General features: G+C 43.0%; 1 protein-coding gene across 1 annotated transcript in view; it reads left to right on the top strand.

The window, feature by feature from the left end:
* LOC135698903 (uncharacterized protein DDB_G0290587) overlaps positions 1–19,706 on the top strand; it is a 525,472-nt gene that overhangs the window by 471,212 nt on the left and 34,554 nt on the right. The window contains exon 3 of the mRNA XM_065219049.1: positions 169–283. Within this exon, the coding sequence (XP_065075121.1) occupies positions 169–283 (115 nt within the window). The remainder of the gene's footprint in view (positions 1–168; positions 284–19,706) is intronic.

Below are 19,706 nucleotides of genomic sequence, written 5' to 3'. Positions count from 1 at the left end.
GTTTATATCGTTTCAATTGGGAAAAAATTATCAAACCATTTACCCGACCTTCTCACTCCAAATCAAACTCATCCGAAACCGAAATTGAGTTTGATTGAGCAAACATTCCCAAATATCACCCCATCACTGACAATCCCCTCTTCTTCTTTCCTAATTCTGTCATTTCAGTGGACAACGGTGTGCAGTTCGATGCGGCACGGGCCTTCCTCAAAGAGCTGGACGTGACCAATCCGGTGTGGATTGGGCTGATGCGACCGGAAAACTCGGCACGCTTCACCTGGACGTAAGTAACGTGATGGCTATATTTGGGGCGGGAAGGGCAAAGGGAAGTTTACTGCATAGAATCACCCTTCCCCCCGGGGTGACAGCACTGAAAAGGTGACACAGCAAAGGACGAAAATGAACCGTTCAGTCTCCCCCTCTTGGGAACACTAGTAATTCGTTTTTTTTTTTTTTTTTACTGTTACTTGTATTTATTGCGCGTTTCTCACCAACCAAACTGGACAAATAATCACGTTTTCACTTATTAAAAAAGAGTGATAAAAGTGCACGTTTACCTCAAATTTTGTTGTTGTTTTCGGTGCACTTATTCCTTATGAAGCAAGAAGTAAGTGCTCCGAAGACAACAAAACGATTTGACGTCAATGTGCACTTTGATCACAGTTTTTTGCATTTTTGAAGCAGTCCAGATTTAGTTGCAAGTTGCCGTTTCTAAGCTAATCGGAAACTCTATATTCGTACACATTGTTATTTATAAATTTCTGTTTAACAGTGCAATTCCCATAATCGTCAGAACCTTATCTCACTCAAGCGATCAAATTCTACGTTTTGCTTGTAAAATTCCAATGAAAAATTAAATATCGACTATCGTTTGAAACGCCGTGCCTACATGCTGATCACAATGATGTCATCCGGAGGTAATTGGGCGAGGTCAAATTTAATGCGATTACGACGGTGCATAATTATTGTTTATCAATTACGGCATATCATCACCCATAACAATTGACGTGACAATATTGAAATGTGCGATGCCACGGCTGGCTGACGAAAGTAATTTAGAGTGCAAGAATGATCGAATGATGAAAGTTCTGTGCGGAAAACGGGAAACTCCTTTAGTTGGTGATGTGAATTTGTGAACTTCCATCGAAGTCTCCGACTGGGACTAGCTTGTGAATGTGTATGCGTACGTTGACTTTGGTTTTAACAAAGATACCTAATTAACAATATATCCCACTAACAATTCTTCGCACAAGACAATGGATATACCACTCTTATGTGATCGCAGTGCCATCTGGTGAGTGCACATTGAAGCTGTTACTCAAATTTTCAATCATTACAACTTTATACGCAACAGAAACACTTGAGAAAACAATCACACATCCAGGCTCGCATCATGGTGGGCTTGTGATATGTTTTGCTTTCGACTGAAAGAGTTTACAATACCACCACCGGTTTCAGTAAGATGCAAATCTCTAATATTAATTGATGGTTTGCGAAGCTGTTGCTCAAAATAATCTTTATAAGCATAGAAGCGAAGACATCAAATCAAGAAGACTGGCAGAAGCAACAGATACAGTACCGAAGCGAAGGTGGAAGTAACGCATAGATAAATGAGCAAATTCACAAACCATTCTTCTGAGGTTGTAATCTTTGCTATCCTATTCGTTCGAAGCATTTACCTTTTCGCGTCAGATGACGCGATTGTGCCGGTCTCATAGCAATCGTATGAGAAAATGGTAGAGTTGCCAGTTGCCTTGATATGTTGTCTTCGGTAGAAGTAAACATGGGAAGCAACATTCCCTCTCCCTAAAGAATTATTCCAACACCACAGCCACTGGAAGTGCAACGTACCGTAATCATTGCTTGACAAACGTAAAATATGCCATCTTCATTGGCCAACGCAGTATGTATTCTATTCAAACAAAACTTTTTTTATCGTATAGGAAGGTATTTGTTGAAAATCGGAAGCTTCCGAAGCTGAGTGATGACACCGCTTCGTGTTTTGATTTGCGCTGTACCATCCGCTCAGTGGTGTGGGTTCGTACATGCATAGATGTTGGTGTACGTGTTTTCTTCCAACGCTGCAGTTCAGCGTAGAGCGTCGACCTATCACAATCACGATCGTCAAACAGCTGATGGTAGTAACGCTTTGTACATTACTATCGATGTGCTCGTCGAAGCTCTCTCCATGACCATCCATCAAGTTGACGAAAGAAGTAAAAAGCAACTGGTGAATGTCGTCTTCGGTTGTGATCCATCACCGATCTGATCATTCCCGACAATCACGACACTCATCTGTGCTCGCTTTGAAGCAGTTGCAGCTTTGCTTGCTTATGTGAGTGTGTTGGTGAGTGAGCCCAACAGCTTCCGTTTAATGTTGTCTGCTTTGTTTGTAACTCGCGCCTGCCGAGTCGAACTTAGTATGCGTAGGCATTGTTTTCATTTTCTTCTGTCGTTTCGCTTTTTCTCATGATCGTACTGCAGAAAGTCTTCATTGTTTTCGTTGTGCTTTTCATCATCAGCAGCGAGTGTAACGTTTTTCTTGTGACCAGCGACCATTACTGGTGATTGTTGTTTGCCATGGCTCCACCTCTCACTGCGTGACAAAACGTTCTGTCAGCGATAGTCGGTTGATGCGTAGACGAGTGTCACGTGAGAGTCATGATATTTTGCATCACTGGTTCAGCGTTCTCTCGTCACAAATTGTTCGGCGGAATTGTTCCTATAATAGTGTAATCCATTAGAAACCAATGCGTTCCACTATTATAGGAACCAATTTTAGCAACTACCACATCTATTGTATTGCAAAACAAAGATTTAAAGCTACACACTTAGAAATATCTAATTTTATACGTGACGGAATCCTTCATATAACGTAAAATTAAATGCTCCGAGACTGATATGTTCGTTATTCGACGAATATTACGTTTGATTGAGCTGAAATACGCGTCTATTATGGCTCAATTTTATGTCAAAATTGACGCTTGTATATGTCAGTCTCAAAGCACCTAAATTTACATGAGTTTCTAAAAGTATACGTATATACGTATTCTATGTAGATCGTTAATTTCTTTGATAAATAAAATTATTAATTCCTGCATAACTAACTCATCTTCTTCTTTTTTTTTTGACGTACACTGAGGCAAATGAACTCAAGAATTTCATAAGCCGAGCCTATGCGATCTAACACATATGAATTCTATAAACGTGACTAATGAATGATTTTCGGGTAACATGAAGTAGCTCTTAACCATTACATTTTTCCAAGCGTTGAAGATGAGTGGTCAACACACCGGCCCCGTATTCTCAACGTCCATGATTTGGTTACCGTCTGCTCCGATTTATTATATTTTTGTCAACCTTATTTTTCATAAGGCAAATCAATGAAATTCATACCGATTTCATGTGGCTGAAATTCATAAGTGTTTCTTATGGAATTCTTAAGTTCTTTTGCCTCAGTGTAGGACTACGTCTTTCTTTACTAAAGCCTAGTATACAGATCGAAGCGAAGCGAAAATTGAAGCACGCGAAAAATCATGAAATTTCGCTAGCGAAAAAGGTTGTGAAAAAATGTTTGTGGAACATTTTCCAGTTTCCTTTTTTCGCAGTTTACAGTTCATGTGAAACGAAATCGATCAGTTTACACCTCCGGTGAAGTGAATATCTGACAGATACGCTCTCCCGAAACGTCAACTTTTCGCTTAGCTGCTGCTCTTTTCGCGAGCGCTGCATGCGCGAAAAAAAATAAACGTAAGCGAAAAAGATGCGATCCACAAAATTAGATTTCGCTGGATCTGTTTACAGTTCAAAGCGAAGCGAAATATTTGCCAATTGCGTTTTTCGCGCAGATGAAAAATGTAGTATTTTGTATGAGATTTTCGCTTCGCTTCGATCTCTATACAGGCCTTAAACTGGGGGTAACATTACGAAATCGAAAATGTTGGGATGTTTTCAAACACTTATTTCTTTAAACCCGTAATATGAAAAATCTTATGCAATATGTCATTCGACGCAGACAGTATTCAGTAATTTTTTTTTGTGTGTACACATACTGAAAATAGTTAAACAATTAAGATATTTATCGAACATAATAGGAATATTTAGAGAAGCAATCAGAAGAGCGCGTGGAAGGCAAGAATCTATATTCTATCGCACGTTCATCACTTTTCTGCCCATGCAAAAATCAAACTCGCCCTGTGCATGCTCAAACGACGGTTCCATTTCGGCGCGTTGATTGGAGCTCAGAGTAACGCTAGAATGCGGAGAGTCGAAGTGCAGCGTCCATAAAACCGACTGTCAAATCGCTCCCACCGTCAGATCGGTGCAGATTCTCTGCTTGACCGTCAAGCAGTTCAGTTTGGTTTTTTCTCGCTCTGTCGAGTTGTTTGATAAATTTCTAGTTCGTTCCAAACGTTCACAGCTTTACTGCGCATTTACTCGCTTCGTCATTAGTGTCGGTACAAGCTCGGAGTACGAAGTGGTCTTAAACTACCTGACGGATTCCAATGCGGAGTACTTCACGCATGACATCCCCGGTGAGAAGCCTTTTAAAGGTAGTCATCAGAGGCCTACCGAACTTCGACCCCAAGATGGTTGAAGCCGAAATCAAGGACCGGTACCAGCTGGCCTCAATCGCTGTCTTCCGGCTGATGAGGAGAGACGAAAGCGTGAAGACGTACCCGGATTGTCTTTTCTTGGTGCACTTCCAGAAAGGGACGGTGACTCAAGCTATCGTCACCTGGAATGCTTCTTCAAGAGCAAAAAAGATTGAGTTTGCCGACTTCCTTCGCAAGCACGGTTTCGACGTGGGCCTTCTAACCGAGACCCACCTAAAGTCCGGCGATACCGTTATTTGACCACAACATTATCCGGCTTGATCGAACCAGCTCCTGGAAGGGGGGGCTGGGTGGTGTTTCGGTAGTTGTCAAGAAAGGAATCAAGTTCTGCACTCTGCCCCACATCCGCACTTCTATCATCGATGCCCAGTTTCAGAGGACTGGAGATCATCTGGACAAAAACGTAAAATGGTCGATCTGAACAGGCAGATTGCTTCCAGAATGGACTTAATCCGGGCGTGTTGTCCAGAATCAGGTAGAAGGTAGTCAAGGTCGCTACATCGCATTTGCTTGGCTCGACTATCCAAAGTCCACTCGAAGATCAGGTTGCGCGATGGGTTCAAAACCAAGATGAAGGGGAGGCATCTTCATCCCTTGGTGTCGTGTCTCCGGTGGATAAGGTTACAGTACAACAGATTTGCTCAGCGCTGAAATGCACCAAGAACTTCAAGGTTGCCGAGTTTGACGGCATATTCAATTTAATCTTGAAGAGATTCAGTCTGAATAATTTTGAACCCCCTGAGTAGTAAGTGTGAATAAGGGCGTCTACGTGTTGTGGATATCTAGTGCATCCTGTCCCCTTAACTTGAACTTGAAGTTACCCTTCACAACATAAAGGGCACCATAACGGAGCATGAGATTTCTAGACAGAGCTGGAATTAGGGCGTAACAGCCTTTGTAAACAATGATTTCTCTCGAGGATTTCTCGGAAGTCATGGCTCTCCCTGGCAAATCAACATCACCATCGAGTAGGGGAAGACTTCTCCTACTCGATGGATATATTGGTTTGTGTAGGCATGCCTTGAATTCCTAGAAATCAACGAGAGAAGTCATTGTTTACAAAGGCTGTTACGCCCTAATTCCAGCTCTATCTAGATTTGATCAAGTTATTCGCAGTTCTACTTGTCTAACACCCCCGACTGGGTGAGGGATAGAGGATGACACACACACACACACATATCTTGAAGAGACTCAGTCTCTTTTAACTACTTTCTTCAACAGATGCTTGGAACTGCACTACTACTTTCCAAGCATCTGGAAGACAGCAACAATTATATCAATACGCAAATCCGGTAAGGATCCAACATTGTTTTCAAGCTACAGACCAATCAGCCTCCTTTCATTGCTGAGCAAATTGTTCGAGAAACTCATTATCAATCGTTTGTTCAAGTTTGCCGAGGAAAACAACATTCTCCTTGCGGAACAGTTTGGGTTCACGAAGGGGCACTCCAGTACGGGTGATGAATAACATCCGAAGTAACAAAACTGTATCCTAGTCCACAGCCATGGCCTTGCTAGACGTTGAAAAGACATTTGACAATGTCTAGCATGACGGACTTGTTTACAAGCTTTGTAACTTCAACTTCCCATTACATCTGGTTAAAATCACCCGTAACTACCTCCAGCAAAGGTCGTTTAAGGTATCGTTGAATGGTTGTCTTTCGTCCTACTTGACTGCAACAATTCTGCGAAGAAACAAACTTCGGAGGAAGGACGCTGTATGTGACCATATAAGCAGAATACTTGCCTGGGAGACGGCGCTCCCGCTCGCTGCGCCTTGTAGTAGGATGTGAACTATTTCGAGTTAGGTGCGGAGGGAGCGCAGACGGTTGATATTCCATTGCCTCCTGAACGTCCGCTTCCGGATCTTCAGCTAAATCCTCTACGTGGTGCGCATCGCCTTCTTCCGATTGAACTTCACCATCACCTTGGTCTTCATCATTCTCAGGTCTATCTTCGGCACTGCATACAAACATATCGTCATCCACAATACTTCTCCTTTTGCTGCGTTGAAAACTCGGTACCCCTTTGAGCATTCCGCGAAACCAACCACAAGGCATGGATTAGACTTTGCATCCCACTTCTTTCTTTTGGCCTTGGGTACATAAAGGGTGTCCCACATCAAATTGCATCACGGAAAAAAAACGCTGTAAAAAATAATCTAGTTGACCCTTTAAACTTTTGGCTTTTGGCATATTTATTTCATTCAACTTCAATACCATAACCGTACGCTCGCACCTTACGCTTAACTCCACTCATTAGGTTCTGTACAACATCTGGCTGCAGCTTCTTCTGTTCGGAAAACCACTTTTTCTTCATATCTTCCTCAGATTTGACCTCCTTGGAATGCTTCCGTAGTGTCTGCTTCATAATAGCAACAATATTTGAATAGTGGTACGAAGCTAGATCCAGCCAGAAGATCGTAGGGCCCTCGTGTTGCTTCAACAGAGGAAGCAGACGCTTCTGTAGACACTCCTTGAGGTAGATCTCCCCGTTTACAGTCCCGGAAGTCACGAACGGCGCACTCCGTTTGCCACATGAGCAGATCGCTTGCCAAGTCATGTATTTCTTGGCAAACTTTGTATGTTTCTGCTTCCTGGTCGGTGAAGAACAGTAGCCCCGGAAGCTGCCGGAAGTCCGCCTTAACGTAAGTCTCATCATCCACGATGAGACAATGAGGCTTCGTCAGCATCTGGGTGTACAGTTTCCGGGCCCGTGACTTTCCCACAGTACTTTGCCGTTCGTCACGATTTGGAGCATTGTGCACTTTGTACGTATGCAGTCCCTCCCGGTCCTTGGCTCTCTGAGCGAAAGACTTGGACAGATTCAAATTTTCGGCCACATCCCTGACCGAAGCATTGCGATTCCGGTTAAAAGCTTTCATGACACGATTGTGATTCTGATCACTAATAGAACATCCATTCTGACCGCATTTCTCCTTCCGTTCGATGCTCAGAGTTTCGTAGTAACGTTTAATCACACGACTCACCGTTGACTGCACGATTCCGAGTTGTTTTCCAATGTCCCGATGAAAGAGTTGAAGATTTGCCAGGTGCTTGCACAATATCAATTCGCGACGTTGCTTTTCGGGTGACGCTATTTTTTCCAACTTTCGAAAAACTGACAGCGATAAAAATACAGTGTAAACAATACACTCTAAACAACTTCTACCCACATTTTCAAGAGAAAATGCCTAATGGGTAATTTTCTACAGCGTTTTTCTCTGTGATGCAATTAGATGTGGGACACCCTTTACGTCATTTCTTTAGACCCAAACACTCGCAGATGCGTTAGATTTGGTCTCTTTCCATAGAACATTTCCAAAAATGTAACGGAATGGCCCTTGGTCGGTGTTCGATTAATCAAGTACACCGCTGTGGATGCCACCACCACCCACAAACGCTTATCGAGCCTGGAATCGGACAATAGACACCGTGCCTTCACCTCAATCGTGCGGTTCATCCTTTCCGATGATTCGTTCTGCTCTGGGTTCAGATCAGAGACCTCTGCAAAACACGGTAATATGAGCATTGCCATTTGCTGCTAGATTGTTATAAAAACCCCGACAAATGCAAAACGTTACAATCTGTGGCAAAGGACGTTTTATCAAAATGCCAACAGCTCAAACTGACGATCGAAAAACACTTTTCAAACAAGTGGAAATTTGTTCATAAATCATCAATTTCCTAGTCTCTCCCTTGTCCCGTTCAACTGCAATCATAACTAATTCAGATTCAATTGGTGTAGACCATGGCCACATTTAAGCTCAGACAAATTCAACCGAACGTCTACGGGAACAGCCGATGAAAAACTCCCCCAAAATCGTTATTATTCAAGGAAGCAAGGCGAAGTTGCAGCACTCACACAGTAGTCCGTGCTAAAATTTACATATGAATTGAACTGTAATTAATTCAAAGCATCCTTGGATCCCCGTCGTCGTCATCGACGTCGTCGGTAGGTATCGATCTCCCCAACCCGTTCATGCAAAATTTAAACTTCGTCTCCGGACCAAAGTTCTTCATTTGCATTTGGATGGTTGAAAACTTCCTCCTCTAACCTCTCAACCTCCCAAACAACCAAGGCAACGGACAACCGACGACGTCATTGCACCCCTGCAGCAACCAAACGAAGCAAGTGGAAATTGAATTTTCAAACTTTCACTTTTCGCCCGGCCAAAAACTCCTATTCATTGAGCTTGTGTGCGAAATGTGCATTTATATTCAAGAGGGAAAAAAGGATTGTTCTGCCATAAAATTGGCGCTGTTTGAAATTTGCATAACGGACGTGTTTGGGGTTCGTACCTACCCATAATAACAATTGAGCGCTATTTGTTTTGTGGGGCAATAACGAAAAAAAAAAATAGCAAAGCGAAGTGAAAAGTCACAAAGGGGTACCTATGGGAACTTGGCAGGGTTTAGTTTCTGATAAATTAAGTCTGCATAGTTACCGAATGAAAAATGGATCCCTCGGATGATTGGATTCCATGAAAGTTGAATGTCGGGGGAAGTAAAATTCAAGGTCTGATGTCTAGCTTCAAAATGTAAGTTCATCAGCTTTATTTTCATTCCTGAACCAGTTGATAAAACAAACAAATGCAGTACCCATGTTTTGTTCTCCACCATATTGTTTACAAACAAACGCCTCGTCCATCGTCGAGTGTTGCAAGAAAACATCAAAACTAACCGCTAAACTTGTTTCCGACAACCAAAGGGATTCTCCGTTCGTTCGTCCATCCATCCATCCATCCGTGTTTAAAAGCGACCGGCAAAAAAAAAACCTCCATAATGCATCCCGGAAAAGCTTATTAAAAACCTGCGCTCCCATGGCAATCACGTTGCTGCATGAAGCATTCGGAGCAGTGCAAATAAATAACGACAGCATCAAACGGCCCAGTCCTGCTCCTAGCAGCAGGAGAAAGCGTGGAATTAATCACGATGCAAAGTGGTATTCCTCCCTTAGTTAGAATCTAGGATGCCAAGTCGGAGGAAGGGTGCAATCATAGTAGCCTTGGTGGCAGCGAAACACACCATCTGCTGCTCCGGAAAGCTCGGACCACTCGGTGGCCAACTGGGATAAAAAATGTAATCAAGCACGGTACTTTGAACCGCTTTGAGTTGGTTCTTTTGAGCGATTCTTCATTTTTTTTTTCACAGTGGATCTTCTCACAACTTATGGAAACGAGTGAACTTGCCTACCAGTTTCCCGGTTGGTTGTTAAGTGAAAAAGGGGTTTAATTATTTTAACGATAATTTCCAAGTTTGTATCCGGAAGGATATTGAAGTGTGGTTGTGGGTGGGGAAAGAATTTCAGTTTATATTTTTTGCAGCGTAGAGGAAAAGCCAGCTGTTGGACCACTTTAAAACAATTGAATATTGATAATTCAGCGTTGAATAGCATCCATGCCTGTCACGCTAAAGGTCACGAGTTCTTAATCGGAAATGTCATGAATGACCTGAAATGTGTGAAAGTGACTATAATATCGATTCGTATCGAAAGTGATTTCCTAAATCGTTTTCCTGATTGTTGATAAACATCATGGGTCCCATCCAAGCCAAGATTTTCACTGGAAGTTGTAGCATGGATACAAGATCGGAACGATTTTGTTAATTGTTAGCCAGATAGGCTAGTTTAAAGGGATTTCCCTGATCTCTGGTCTAGCCACGGAGATCGACTGAGGTGGACTACACTCGCCTCTTTTGTTGACTAGCTCGAGCTCGAAACAATAGAGCTACAAGGTCGGCTCCTGGCTTGTCGACACTGATCAGAAGGACAAAGCATCTATTCTTCACTATTAAATCGTTTATTATATTACTCACGGTGTCAGTGTCTGTAGTGTGGGTGTGTGCAGTGCTGACCAGTGATGACGGGATTCTGCCGCGGGTCGGGTTTCTCGGCGGCGGATGAACGTTACGTTCCCGGTAGATGACGGTGCTGGACGGTTGTGGCAGTGTGGCACAACGGATGTAGCGCCGGGGCTCGGATGGTTTGAGGCGGTCGTCGGTGGCTTGCCGATCGACGTTTGCTTACCGGGTGGTGCTGGCGGCTTAGTGTTCGCCCTCGCACTTTTCGACCAAGGATTTTTAGCCCGTATTCAATGGGTCCTGGGGATAATATGAGTGGTGGTCTTAGGGTTGGGAATTTCGCTACTGGGTTAGTTAATTGGGTCCTATATAACTATCTCGAACTATCTTGCGCAATGGCTGAAGTATAAGAGAACCTTCTTTTCAGTTTGACCTAGTAGCTTCCCCCTTGACCTAAGCCAATTTCCACTTTTCCACCATCCCCTTGCCCATATCGTCCTCCTGTTTCCAACGCCCACCTTCATCCTTACTCCTTCCCGTTACGTGTTCTGTGTTGTTGGTGTGATTGGGTTACAATATTTAAGTTGACCGTTGGTGTGGTAGTGGGTTTTCCTTATACAGTGCTGGGAGCGATCACTGCTGTCAGAAATAGTGATTTTAGTGACCATGTTGAATAAATAAGTGACCATAGAGAAGACGCATCAAATAAATGTTTGATGTTTTAGGCTTATTCAATAATTATCTCATAAACACTTATGTACGATATGAACCTTTAAAGCGAAAGATTCAAAAGAAAGTTTATAACCAAAATCACGGTATTAGTCACGGTGTCTACTAACTTCAAAAATCTGGAAAACCGGGAATCCTCAGGAAAATTTTTGTCTCCTTGAAATACCTGAAAGTCTCAAAGAATTTAAAAAAAATCTTACTAAGGATATTTAAAAAAAAATAATGAATTTTAAAATACAACCATTTAATTTCTCTCGTTATTTTCATTCACACTTTGAACTATAAAGATTCAAAATGGATTAATCTTCAGAAAGAAATAATATTTAAAAACAAATTTTTTTTGACGTAGGACTACGTCTTTTATTTCTATATCGGGGTACACTTTGTGAAAACCGAAAATGGAGCATGAAACAAAATTATGAAAGATTTTGAACATTAATAACTCAGCTGCCCCTGGACCAATTTCAATAATTTTATCACCTATCGATCATCAGAACTGATGATTCTTAACAAGAAGCTATTTAAAACGTGGTAATTTCAAGCGTTGTCCAATGTACACATAAAAAGTGATAATGTTTTCACTGTTAAACGTTCTTCCCAAACCCAGTCCTCATAGTCGAGTACCACTTGGTTGCACATCATTCAGCTTTAACCTGAAAAGATATAAAGCAGCGCTGCTGTCTGGCATCAGCTCACCATCATTCTTTGCTCGACTGTTGAGCTGTTCAGTCCGTATTTTTCGCTCGAGATCCCGTTTCGATTTTGTTTCGTTTTGTGCTGTCGCGTTGCGCCGTGGAAGTGTCGCCACCTTCTCGCGTTCTGGCAAGTTTACTTGAACTTGCAAACACGAAACAAATGGTGCGTAAACGTGCCAATGAGTCAGCAGCGGGCTAATCAAGCCCAGCGCGTCGCAGGATGACGTCGGAAAACGAGTACTGCAAGCCAACCTGTATGCAGTACTCCCGGAAGAAAATGGCGATGGTGACGCCGCTCCCATTGCAAGAAAAGAGCGAATTCCCCCGCTTTTTACGCCGGTGAAGGATGTTGCCAAGCTAGGTGCTGAACTGGCAAAACACAAGCTGCTGCCTCGCGTTAAGCTTTGCAGCATCGGTACCAAAATCATGTGCTCCAGCCTGGAGGAGTACAAACAAATAGGATGTTTCCTGAAAGAAAACAACGTGGACTTCTTCACGCATGATCTGCCATCGAGCAAGCCACTGAAGGCGGTTTTGCGTGGATTACCGTCGTTCGAGGCGGCTGCGGTGAAGTCCGAGCTGGAGCGGCTTGGGTTCCAACCTGAGGCCGTGTTCCAGATGAACCGCCGTTCCATCAACAATACCAGTTTCCATGACCAGTTGTTCCTGGTGCACTTCACGAAGGGATCCACCAGTCTTGCGGCTCTGAGATCCAAGATCCGGGACCTGTTTCAGGTTATCATCAGTTGGAAGCATTACAAACCCCAACATCGTGATGTTACGCATTGTACGAACTGGCTCTCATATGGCCATGGCACCAAAAACTACCATATGAAGACAAACTGCGGCAAGTGTGCTGGAACTCACTCAACTGCGTCCTGTGAGCAAGTTGATGACATTGAGCCAACATGTGTCAACTGCGGTGGAAACCATCAAGCCTCCAATCGCGGATGTCCCAAGCGAGTGGAGTTCATTAATATCCGTCGGAAGGCTACAATCAACAACCAGGTCGGTCGCCTCCGTAATCATCGTTCGCCTCCTGTACTCACGGAAGTCCAGTACCCAGCTCTCTAGCCCCGTCGACATGTTCCGAACCTAGCCTGGCTTCCGCTCAACAACCAACAAGCCAACCCTGCGAGTATCCAAATGGTTCCCAACAGTCGGACAGTTCAGCATCGTCTCGCTGCTGCTGCGGCCCGCCAATTCCAGGTTCATCCACCGTCCCTGGTTTATCATACGCTGCTGCTATCTCAGGTGAACCTGTCGACGATTTTTCGTTCACCTCGGAGGAACTTGTGACGCTCGTGGCCGAGGTCATTATCATCATGCGCACCTGCAAGACTCGATCTGAACAGCTACATGCAGCCCTGTCTCTTGTCACTAAGTATGGACCGTGAAGCCATCAAGATCGTAAATTGGAATGCTTGCTCCTTGAAGAGCAAAAACATCAAGTTTGCTGACTTTCTCAACGAACGGCAAATCGACATAGCCGTCATCACCGAGACACTTTTGAAGTCTGAGCTGAACGTCTTCCTTCCCGACTTTCGGCTCGTAAGGCTTGACCGCACCAGCTCCGGGGGAGGGGGAGTGGCCATCGCTGCGAGGCGGAACATCAGCTGCCGGCTACTACCAAGCTTCCAGCTGAAAATGATCGAAGCCATCGGAATCGAGGTGAGCACATCGCTTGGTCCAATCACCATCATTGCGGTCTACTGCCCCAAGCAAACCAACACGACGGCGGCAAAATTTCGTCATCGCTGGCGACCTGAACGCCAAGCATCAAGCCTGGGGCAATAGTCGGCGAAATCAGAACGGCACAATATTATACAACGATCTGCAGCAAGCCCACTACAACATTCTGTATCCGGACACTCCCATCCGGTTGAGTCAATCCGGAGCTTATGCCGCCCATCGACATCTTCATCAGCAACATTGGCGATAACATCTCCCAACCTATCGCCTATCAGGAACTGAACTCGGACCACTATCCAGTGGTGGCCGAAGTAGGTTCCTCGGCCAATAGGTTTCAAGTTTCCCGGCGAAATTACCATCGTGTCAACTGGCAGCAGTATCAGCGCTTTAATTACGACGTCCTACCGGAGTCGTTCGAAGAAGTCGATCAGTGTCTGCAAGCCATCGAAGAGGCGATATCCCGTGCCAGCATCCGGACAGGTGAGTCATACTCTGAACCTTGACAGCTCAACCAAAGATCTTATCAGGCTCCGTAACACCATTCGTAGGCAGTTCCAGCGTTCTGGGCTGCCCCACTTGAAGACCAATGTCAATAGGCTAACCAAAATTATCCAGGCCAGGATGGTGGAACTCAGAAATAACGATTTTACCAAAAAGATTAGCTCTCTCCCAGATTGTGCAGAACCATTTTGGAAGATGACCAAAATTTTGAAAAATAAGTCGAGACCGATCCCTCCGCTTTCCTCTGTTGACCACTTAGACCCATCCCTACTGATAACCCCAGTTGAAAAGGCCAATGCACTTGGCCAACATTTTGTGATTTCACATAATCTTGGTCAAACCATGGTGAGCCCCCATGGGCCTGCCGTCCTGGAGGCAATGACTAGAGTCGCTGACACCCCCGTAGTAGTGCATGATCAACAATGTCCCCTCTGATACGTTCAACGTTGATGCAGGGGTCCCTCAGGGTAGCCTGCTTGGGCCTATCCTATTCAACATTTTCACGTCTATGTTCGCAGATGACACCTCCATCATCTATAAGGGTCGAGTGATCCGTGCTCTGGCGAGTAAACTACAATCAGGCCTGGATATTTTGTCCGACTATTTTAAGAGCTGGAAGATTTGTATCAATGCAGCTAAAACACAAACCATTCTGTTTCCACACTCGAATTCACCTCGGCTTGTTCCGTCTGCTAACGTCAAGGTCCATCTTGATAGTACTCCCATTGAATGGTCGAGTGAAGTAGTCTACCTTGGTCTCACGCTCGATAGCAAATTACTATTCCGATCCCATGTGGACAAGACATCCACCAAGTGTAACATCTTGGTCAGGTCGCTCTACCCTCTGATAAACAGGAAGTCCACCCTGTCCCTCAAAAACAAGCTTGCTGTCCACAAGCAAATCATTCTGCCGGCTATTGAGTATGGTATGCCAATCTGGGAGAGTTGTGCTAAGTGCCACCACTTAAAGCTTCAGAGGATCCAAAACAAGATCCTCAGAATGATCCTTAACAGTCCACCGCGAATTCGTAATTCTGAGATTCACCACCTGGCCGGTCTTCAAACACTCGAGGAGCGAAAGACTTCCACGCTGGAAAGGTTCAGAGTCGCCTGTCTGCGATCAAACCACCAGATCATTCGTGATTTGGCAACCTAGTTTAAGTAGTTAGGTGCTCAAGTAGGTAGGTTATCAAATATTTAAATTCAAACCAAAACAATCCCACATACCCTGTAAATTAGCGCTAAACGCAATCATCACATTAGAATAACCAATTAACTAGAACAAAGATGAAGAGCCAAAGGCTAACCAATTGAAATGTTAAATCAAATGTTGAAACATAAAAACCCAGAAAATAAACGTAAACTTTACTACTACTGGCATCAGCTCATTTTCGCTTCGGACGGCGTGGATAGCAATAGCAGCAGTAGGAAGGTGCCAATCGTCATCGCAAATTCTTCGAGATAACCACCATCTGTCGTCTGACGTATCTCCGGTCTGATCTACGAGGTGTGCTGAAGGTGTTCCTGAAAAATGAGATCCGTGATGCTATCACCTACACTAAACACGCCAAGCGTAAGCGGCCATGGATGTCATCTACGTTTTGAAGTGACAGAGACGCACTCTGTTTGGTTTCGGAGGTTAAATCATCACCAACTTTGGCAACAAAACGACCCTTTTCAGGGCCACCAAGCTTACTTTACTTACAGTAAAGAGTAGGAATAGAATTCATCTGTCTGTTTATCCATATTCAGAACCAACGACACAAAATGCTCATGTAATCAAACTGGAAGCAGGGGTAAAAATGATTTTGATCAACCTTGATCAACTTTGAATCGCCACGGCCGGATATTTTCGATAGAAGAAGCAACAATCTAGCATCAAACTCGACGAAGACGGATGGAAACATTTGTGAAGCCGAGTTATTTACGAAAGAGAGTGTCGATGAAGAGTATCGATCAATGAAGATAGGACCTATTGGAAATTGACGAGAGATGTGTTTTCCGTAGTGAGCTCCAATGCTACCGACGCCAGGGAGGCAGCTCCCACACCTGGACCCTACATATCGACCCATCAACTCATGAACAGGGGATCAATGGCTTTACTTCCCGAAGGAAGGTGGGATCAGATATGTTATGCCTCAGAACATGGCGGTGCGACCAATTCACCACCAGCGCCGCTAACTTTCAAAGTGTTGCCATTGGCAAACCTACGCAACATGAAAGGAACCAGTGTCGCTACTTGATAGCAAACTACTCATGATGGGAGGAGTCTTTGTAGCTTTTATACCACTTGGTTGCACATCATTCTGCTTTTACCTGAAAAGATATAAAGCAGTGCTGCTGTCTGGCATCAGCTCATTTTCGCTTCGGACGGCGTGGATAGCAAAAGCAGCAGTAGGAAGGTGGTGGCTAGTCCACTCTTGTACAACCCAACAAGCAACAATTGACTGGTCGTGGCAAAGGAGGTGCCAATCGTCATCCCAATTTCTTCGAGATAACCACCACCCGTCGCCTGGCTCACCTTGGCGGTGTCTGACGTATCTCCGGTCTGATCTACGAGAAAACACGAGGTGTGCTGAAGGTGTTCTTGGAAAATGTGATCCGTGATGCTGTCACCTATACTGAACACGCCACGGCCATCGATGTCGTCTACGCTTTGAAGCGACAGGCGAACTCTGTACAGTTTCGGAGGTTAAATCATCACCAACTTTGGCAACAAAACGGCCCTTTTCTGTGGCTAAAAATCTCTATAATAAAGCGAAAAAAAACCTTTTCTGGGCCAACAAGCTTATTACAGTAAAAAGTTAGAATAGAATTTATCTGCCTGTTTGTCCATATTCACACTCCCCCAACGACCACACAAAATGCTCTCCAGAGTTGTAATCTTGTAACCAAACTTGGTGATTTTGATTGATTCTCTTCATCAACTTTCTCTTTGAAAAAAAATACTACAAATTTGGTACGCCTACAAATCAAAAACGGAAAGAGTTAAGATAATAGACGATCGATCAATTGAACGAACTAAATTTTCTTCACATTTGTTCCGTGCCCTAGCGGTCCTACGTCAAGCTCCCGTTCGTGCCCCTAGGCACAGACCTTTCTACTTTTTTTGTTTCTGAAGACCACTGTTCTTCTGTGAAGTTTCCGAAGTTTTTCGAGAATTTATTGAACTTTTGTGCTTCCGCAATTTTCATGGAATTAGAACTAAATAATTAATATAGTTCTATGATTTTCACTGAAGTTCTCCAGATTTTTCTGAAGCTCATACAATTTCCTTTAAATTATCGACACTAATTTAAAACTTCTTCAATAGTCTAGACTTTCCTGGTGTTATTATAACTGCCTAAACAATTACTGAATTTCTTTAAAGTTCTCTAGACTGCCCAGAATTTATTAGTATTTTTTAAGAACCTACAACTTTACTGAAATCAATTAATTTGCCTAGAAGTTTCGAAAATGTTAAGTATTATTACCATTTTTAACACTCGCTTTTCCCTGAACTTATCTATGATTACCTGAAGTTTTAAAAATTTGTTTAATAATCCAGCAAATTTTCTGATATATATTCATAATTCCCTGACGCTTCTGACATTTTAGGATCAATCATAGAATCTTGGAATACCCTAACTCCTTGTAAGTCGCAGCAAATTTGCTTAAATTAATGGGATTGTTCTGAAGCTATCTGATTGTCCTCGAAGTACTCGGAACTTCGCTGAATATCATTAAACTATTTAAAAATATCTATATTTAGTACTCTGGAATTTCTTAAAGATATCACTGCCTGCTAAAAGTTCTTCGTTGATGATCTCTAATCAACTTAGCTAAATTTTCGCATTTTTTAAGTTCTTGAAATCTCCACCCTTAAAATACTCACGTTTTCCGGATGTTCATGAAATTTCCAGGAATTCTTTCGGAGCTTTGCTGAAGTTTTCGGAAATTCACTGAGTTTTTCGAAACTTCTTTAAGGTTTCTAATAGTTCCTTAAAATTATTCGAACTGCCCTTTGATTCTCTGACCTGTCTTGATGTTCTCGAAGCTTCCATAAAGCTCTTAGTTCTATTGAAGATCTCGGTTCTGCTCGGAAATAAATAGAATTCCCGTAAACACCTTTAAATTTCCCTGAAATTCATTGCACTCCTGTGAAGTTTCTGCAATATTTCTGAAGTTCCATAAATTCTCTGAAGGTCTCTGTACTTTCCTGAAATTCACGGAACATCTGAAGGGTTCTTGATTTGAGTTTCAGCACATCATGGAACTATCTTGAATTTATCTAAATTTACGATTATGATTTTTAATCTATCTAGCTTTTCTGAGGTGCTTAGAACTTCTTAAAAATTTGCACAATACTCCTCAAGTTTTCTAAATTCCTCAAGTTCGCTTGGCAACTATGAAGTTCTCTGAAATTCTAAGAACTTCATAAAAGTTCCTGAAAAGTCACGGATGCTAAAAGAACCGCTTTGAGGTTCTTACAGTTTCCAGTAAGTTTCTCATATTATCAGCGTGTTCACTTCCCTTACGTTCCTGCAGTTTGTTTATAGAGGTTCACTGAAATTCTCAGCATTTCCTTTCATTCCTCAGAACTTCTCCAAAGTACCTACAATTGTGGTAAAGTTAACGGGACTGCATTGAAGATCTAGAATCTTTCATAAAGTTAGTTACGAACTTGAAATAAATCATTTTTATTTGTAATTGTTAATTCTGGCATTTAGAATATTTTCAATATTTTGAACTTGTACATGGAATACGAAACTTCAAGACATTGAATATTTTTAGATCTTGGAATTACTTACTTGGATACTCAGGTTTAATTGGGAACTACGCCGCTAGAAGCACTTCACTTTTATATTACTTATGAGGGGCGTTATAATATAAGGAACGTTGCACCCAAGTTAGAATATTTCGTGATCCTGGCCATACAGAAAGCTACTGTCTTGAGCAAAGTTGTTTAGGTGACCAAGTCCTTTCGGATGGTGGACATACTAGTTCAGAACTCTCTCACTACGCAGTGCTAGTGTTCATGTGCAATTCCTATATAAACTGTATCTCGAGAGCTTGGTCATATAGAAAGTGGCTGTCTTCAGCAAATTTGTGCAGCTGACCAAGTCCTTTCGGATGATGATCATATTATTTCAGAACTCTCTCACTGCGCGGTGCTAGTGTGCACATAAACTTCCTGAATATGTTATGCCTCGAAAGCTTGTCCATATAAGATGTTGCTGTGCAATGTGAGAACAGAAACCGGAAAAGGAATGACGTATAGAGGTCGGAAATCGTTGTCAGACGCCATTCCGGAATCCAAGATGGCGGCCATCGGTTCAAGAAAAACTGTCAAATACCCTCCAATATCGATATTTTTGGAAAGGGGACGACGTGTAGAGGCCGGAAATCGATGCCAGACGTCATTTTGGAATACAAGATGGTGGCCATCGGTTCAAGAAAAACTGTCAAATACCCTACAATAGACTTTATTATATTGTAGAATATCACCTTGTTCTTTTCCAGAATTTTTACTTAAATTGGTACTAGACCGGTACGACATAACAGGTCTTTGAAATCGATGTGTGATGGATGTGTGTGGATGTGTGATTGGGTTACAATATTTAAGTTGACCGTTGGTGTGGGAGTTGGTTTTCTTTATATAATATTAAGTAAGGGGCACGGTAGCCCAAAAA

The sequence above is a fragment of the Ochlerotatus camptorhynchus genome, unplaced genomic scaffold (genome assembly GCF_037179485.1).
Source record: "Ochlerotatus camptorhynchus isolate MF236.1 unplaced genomic scaffold, CSIRO-AGI_Acam_v1.1 ptg000098l, whole genome shotgun sequence".
NCBI classification, from domain to species: Eukaryota; Metazoa; Arthropoda; class Insecta; order Diptera; family Culicidae; genus Ochlerotatus; species Ochlerotatus camptorhynchus.
The sequence above is the reverse complement of the archived record's forward strand: the minus strand, read 5'-3'. Positions and strand labels throughout refer to the sequence as shown.